Source organism: Gorilla gorilla, chromosome 6 (assembly GCF_029281585.2).
Source record: "Gorilla gorilla gorilla isolate KB3781 chromosome 6, NHGRI_mGorGor1-v2.1_pri, whole genome shotgun sequence".
Lineage (NCBI taxonomy): Eukaryota > Metazoa > Chordata > Mammalia > Primates > Hominidae > Gorilla > Gorilla gorilla.
Window position 1 is genome coordinate 46,134,915 of NC_073230.2, and position 6,543 is coordinate 46,141,457.

Genomic DNA, 6,543 nt, shown 5'->3' on the forward strand with positions numbered 1-6,543 from the left:
ATATACCACATTTTCTAAATCTAAAAAAGTCAAACTCATAGAAGTAGAGATTAGAATGATGATTACCAGGGGTTAGGGGTAGGAATTGGGGCGATGTTGGCTAAAGGATACAAAATTTCAGTTAGGAGGAATAAGTTCAAGAGAGCTGTCATACACTGTAGTGACTACAGTTAATAACAATGTATTGTATTCTTGAAAATCGCTAAGAGAATAGATTTTAAGTCCTCTCACCACAAAATAAGTATGTGAGATACTTGATTTAACCATTCCACAATGTATATGTATTTCAAAACATCACATTGTACACAATAAATATATGCAATTTATTATTAATTTTAAAAACAAATGGTTTAAAATGCTAACATTAGTCACTTCCATATGGTGAGATAATGGGCAATTTTTATTTCCTTCTTCTGCATATTTTTTATGCTTCCTAATTTTTGCCATTATCCATGAATTATGGACGGGGGACGGGGGGTTAAAATAATGTTTAGTCTTCTAGGCAGTGGATATTTAGGGCATTAAATCCAGGGCCTGACTCCACAGCTGAGATGCTACTTGTGGCGATCATCTTCTCCCAAGCTCCACATTTTAGCTTTGTACAGAGTGATGTCATTGTAGACCCTGAAGTGGTTCATCCTGTGGTCACGGCGTTCTGGGTCGACCAAGGCTTCTGAGTCCCACCCAATTTCCTGGTTTTCAGTCTGTGCCTCCGGGTACTTCTTCGTTGGCCCCTGGGCAGCATGGTGAATGAGATTCAGAAACCTGGCGTCTGCGGGTTCCTCCAAGTTATCATGCCAAGACATAGGCTTCCTCGTAATCCTGTGAACCTTGCGCAGGGGATTCACGTGGTACTGCGTGTAGAGTTTCTGGGTTCGTAACTCTTTGAGGTACAGCTCCCGCAAGATCTGGTTCTGATGGACCTCATCTGTGACCACCCTCTCTTTCGGGTGTCCCGCCATAGCCTTGGAGCTGCTCCGTGGGTCCGGGGCTCTCTCGGCGTCCTCTTACCACTCGCTTGGCTGCGGGCCTTCTGCAGTCTCTAGGCAACGGCACCCCACTCCGTCTCCAGGCAACAGCGTTCGTATGATACCGCTCTGACCTCTCGGAATCCAGCCTCTTTACTAGAACCGCCTCTGGATACTGCCAGGAAAAAGGCTTGCCATCAACTGGCAAACCCAGGAGATAATGAACATAAAACTAGACCTCACGTTGTCCAATCACCTCCCTCCTTGAGAACAGATTCGATGCTTTTCACTCCCCTACCTTCTCTGCCCCTGGTCCTGCAGTTTGCTCTGTGGTTACAAACCAAGTTCCACGGAGAAGCCAGTTCAAATGCAGAGGCTTGTGCAGTCTGGCTGCCCAGGCAGGAGAGGAAAGTCGCAGGCCAGGCCGATGTTCGCTTGCCATGGTCTTGGATTCCCCGTGTCTGCCAGGTCGCTGCTGGGAATCCACAGTCCTGGCAATTCTGGACCGCCTGGGAACTGCCCCAGTAGGAGGGAAACCATTTCTCCAGGGTGAGATTTGTAAGCCGTCAGGTCTGGTTGGGGGTGGCTGGATAGGGAGTGGGGACTAGAGTACAGGGGACTAGAAAGAAGGGCTATGAGGAGGGTGAGGGGGAAAGATAGGGGGGCACCGGGAAAGGGGTGCCTGACGAACAGGGCGGCGGCACACGGACGCCCTAGTAGTAACAGAGGAAGGGCCGGGCAGGAAGTTCCTTGAGGTAGGGTACTGGGAAGGGGCGACATTAGTCAGCTTGGGCAAACGGGTAGGGCAGAAAATCGAACAACTTGGACGGCTCTGGAGAGGAGGCTGAGGGCAGGAAGTTTGAGGAGTAACGGGGGGAAGGAGGGCTGGAAGACGAGAGCGGGAAGGAACAGAAAGAAAATGAGGCTGGGGTTGAGGCCGAGAAATTGGAGGTAGCTTTCTAGTCATTTTTCCAAATCAGCGCTGTAGTAACTCACTTGTCCAAACGAGTCAAAATGAGTAACTGAGATGTGCTGAGACCGACTCCAGCTTTTATCCCCTCAGGACATTCCATCACAGAATGCCTATTACGAAATGTACATTTATCTCCTTAGGTCATTTCATCACAGAATCCCTATTATGAAACGTACATTCTCCCCTTTGTTCTAGTGAGGAGGCCCCACCAATCAGAGAAAAGATCTGTTTCTTGGTTTAAGAGTGATCATGGGAAATAGCAAAGAAAAGAAATGGGGGTGTAATATTAGTCCCTGTTCTTGGGATATTACGTAGTTTTGCCCCTGGACAGGCAAAGATTGATCAAGGGGCTAACAGAGGTAGGGGCTTGGGGCCTAGGAGAGCAGTTCTGAAGCAAGAATTGGGAAAATGGGAAGTCAGTATCCTAGTCTCTTTCCCTTACTACATTGTTCAAAGCCCTTTCACATTATCTACCTCACTGCGTGAATACGCATGATTAGAGATGTTATGTTCATTTTACCAGTGAGGACACTAAAGACCAGAGAGGGAAGGACCATAGGCAGGCAGTGGGTGGGTAAGCAGGCGGGACAAGAACTTGGGCCAAAAAGAGGGGGCAGGTAGGAGAGGCCACAAAATGGCACAAAGCGCTGACCAGCACCATTGCCTCCCCCTGTGTCTCTGCACAGGATCTTGGAGGGGATGTCTCAGAGAAGAGCTGTAGTTTTTGTAGCTTACCTCTTGGTCCCTGTGCTCCCTTGGTTTGATGACTTAATCTTCACTGGAACCAGACACACAGGGTCCAAGCTGGCAGGATGACTGCCCACTCCTGAGCACCTAGTGACTAGATTTGGACTTCCAAGCTCACTACCTGAGATGCCTAACTCCACCAGATGATGAAGGAAGCTGCTGCCCTCCCCTCTCTTTTGTCTGAAGTAGCAACCCTCTCTGCTGAACATTCCTGGTTTCTTTGAATGCCATTCACATCATAGTCTCCTTTGGTCACCTATTCTCTCCTGTGCTTGTATCATCACAAGATTCTGAATTTTCTCCCTTGGCCCAACACCCTTTTCCTCCCATGCTGCATAAAACTTCCAGTTATGCTTTGGAAGTCCAGCTACATGATTTTTAGCAAACTTCCCTTTTTCCATAGACTGCTTCTTTATTGACAGTTCCTTGCCTCTCGTTGCTTTAATTGTAACTTGGATTTCTCTTAAGGACATTGCTTCCTTTTTATCTCCAGTAGAAACTACTTATTCTCTCAAACTCTAAAGTACTTCAGAGTAAGAATGTGGTTTATAGAGTCTCCTCACTCCTTCCGACTCCTTGAAAACTGCTCTGCATTATTCCTCTCTTCATACTGGAAAATCTCTTGCTCCTTATGAGTTATCTTTAAACTAGGAAAGAAAACTTACTGGGAAATAAAAAAGTAACACCTTCCTTATAATGACCTAAATGAACAAAAATGTTAATTCATAATTCAGAAAACTTTGTCTATTCAGAAAACAAGTATGTTCTCTATTCTCACTGTGTATTAGTCTGTTCTCATGCCGCTAATAAAGATATACGTGAGACTGCGTAATTTACAAAGAAAAAGAGGTTTAACAAACTCACAGTTCCATGTGGCTGGAGAGGCCTCATAATCATGGCAAAAGGCAAAGGAGGAGCAAAGGCACATCTTACATGGTGGCAGGCAAGAGTGCATTTGCAGGGGAACTCCCCTTTATAAAACTATCAGATCTTATGAGACTTACTACCATGAGAACAGCAAAGGAAAGACCCACCCCCATGATTCAATTACCTCCCACCAGGTCCCTCCCATGACATGTGGGAATTGTGGGAGCTACAATTTAAGATAAGATTTGGGTGGGACACAGCCAAACCATATCACACTGATTGTAAACAACAGCCAATAGATTGTTTACTTTTGACCAGGTTGAAGGAAGAGTCAACATATAGTTCCATAGAGCATGTTGCAGGCAGTGAGGGAAGAGAAAGCACAGGAATTTTTGAAGATCTTTCTAAGGTCCCTTCAATTTGGAGAATAGCACTTAAGAATCTGGGAAAGCCAAGAAAAGAAAGGAGCTCAGTTCCTAACCACAGAATGACACTGGTGGCAGGATCAAGAAATAGCAGGTGCCTACATGGACTTTCCATTATGGAGACCCAGGTCCTGCAAGCAGCCTGACCCATGGCTGGCTGAGTTACTTTCCACTAAGTAGACCACAGATCTGAAAGAAATATATGTGAGGATAAAGTTACCAGAGTGCCTAGTTTTCTTCCCAATCCATCAATTATTTGAAGAACTGGGCTCAGCAGGGCTTCTCCCAAGGTGCATGAAACCTGGGAGAACCACCATGCAGGGAGCCACAGTAGAGGCCAACATGTGGATAGTTTGGTGGCTCTGCCTCAAACAGAGGACAGAACAAATGAAACAGAAACAAATATATTCTTAAAAATATTTTAGAAGAAATTTTCTCTAAAATGAAGGAAGGTAGCGATCATCTGATCAAGAAGAAAATTTACAATGGCTGGCTAATGCCACAACGTTCTGGAAAATTTGCTGAACTACCAGGTTAAAGATAGCCTTATGAATGCTCCTGTCACCTATTAAGCTTAAAAACTGAGGCTGAACTCACACATCTTCTAAGTAGCATTAAATGCTGGCAGATAATGGAGCAAGTTTCAGAGGAATGCCACTTGGATGTGGTCTGCAGGCTGGCAGCTTCAGCATCACTTGGGATCTTGTTAGAATGCCAAATCCTGGACCACTATCCCGGACATACTAATTTGAATTCTCTGGAGGTGGAACTCAGAAATCAGTGTCTCAATATGCCCTCCAGGTGATTCAGATGCATGGCTAACGTATGAGAGGCACTGCTCCAAACTTTAGTAAAACAAACACATGCAGCTCATGAATTTTACATCATGCTAGGTTGTCATTTGCATATGAAGGTAACAGACAGCCATCTCTTCTTTGTATAAAATCAGGAAGTATATTTCTCATGAGTATTTGAAACAGGAGGAATTGAATAAAGGAATTCAGTTTCACTGTTGATGTAAGAGCTAAGATAACAAATGACATTAAGACACTTTAAGATTAGCCCAACAGCCAGTCCCTGGGCTGTCTGGACAAAGGAGTCAGGCCAGGGGCCAGAGTTGCCTGAAGGAATCTGGAATCCTGGCAGGCCTGTCCAGTGGGGATGGAGATAGTGCTTTAGACAACGGGGAGCTGGTGCCTGAGATGCTGACTGAGATGGATTGGGAGAAAAAGACTCTGCTTCACCTTCCTCCATCCTTCCAGTTTCTTGCAGACATTCCTGTTGGCGAAATCTAGCTGAAAAATCAGCTGAGTCAAGAACCTATGGCTCAGGGCACAGCAGGGGAAGGGCAAGGAAGGACTCTGAGGGCCAGCAGGGCAGGGACTGGTGCAAAGTCTATACCCAGTCTACCAAATGATAAATCAAACTAAGTCACAAATGGGGAAGGGCGTGAAAAGACTGGCAGCAGTGCCGTCTTCCCAGGCTTAGGATGTGGTTGTAGAGGGCCTTGTGCTGAAACAGGCCTCAAGTGGCTTAATGCTCAGCTGTTGTCATCTGAAAATTCTTAATAATTTTTGAGGAAAGTCTCTACATTTTCATTTTGAACTGGGCCTTAAAAATTCGGTGGCCACCCCTGACTGAGACTAAACAGTAAATTATTTAAAAATAGAAAAATAATGTTCATAGTACAGAATGTAGATGTTATACCTGTTTATCGAAAAGCTACATAATGTTAAAAATAACAATAACAGACAAAAATCCTAATATGTTCTGACACAATCTTAAAGCTTATAGAAGGAAGTCTAAGTGGGTGAGCACTGTCATCTTCCACAGGGAGAAGTAGGTTTTGTTTTGCTTTATGAGGTTGAATGAAGATGACTTGGAATGTTCACTTTTAAGTATGTTACTTAAAGTTGAAACAAGATCAGTCTTAATAATTTTCAAATTACCACAGGGAGAAGAGTGAGATGACCTAAAAAAAAATATATAGGCCATGTAGCAAAGATACAAACTAAGAAAGCACACTTAAACAAAATGAGAATGAAACTGCCTCTGGTAATACCTGCAAATGGTATTTACTCATGTATTGAATCACAAAATTAAACCCAATGAGTTAATGTCTGTATGAGATACAATTAAAACAGTGCATCTTGTCGACACTAATATTAGTGTCGACAAGAGATACTCCTAAAGCAAGTGCAATCGAAATTTTAAATAAACAGATGGGCAAAATATGTCAGGGGAAACTTGCCAAAGAGTGTTACTTTGTTGATGAAAAGTGTCAAACTCTGTAAAATATTTGAAAAGATTTATTCTGAGCCAAATATGAGTAACCATGGCCTGTGACACAGCCCTCAGGAGATTCTGAGAACGTGTGCCCAAGGTGGTTGAGATGGAGCTTGGTTTTATACATTTTAGGGAGGCATGACACATCAACCAAATACATTTAAGATATGCATTGGTTCGGTCCAGAAAGGTATAACAACTTGAAGGCAGTGTCATTAGGGGCGTCGAATATCCAAATACAGACAGTGAATCCATACAGGTATGCAGTAACCTTAAT

The 6,543-nt window shown here is 44.1% G+C and overlaps 1 protein-coding gene across 1 annotated transcript; it reads right to left on the minus strand.

Moving 5' to 3' along the window:
- Positions 1–377: 377 nt before the first annotated feature.
- LOC101143746 (protein CFAP144P1) lies at positions 378–962 on the minus strand. The gene has a single exon (XM_055347650.2). The coding sequence runs from the start codon at positions 960–962 to the stop codon at positions 555–557; it is 408 nt and encodes a 135-aa protein (XP_055203625.1). The 3' UTR covers positions 378–554.
- Positions 963–6,543: the final 5,581 nt, after the last annotated feature.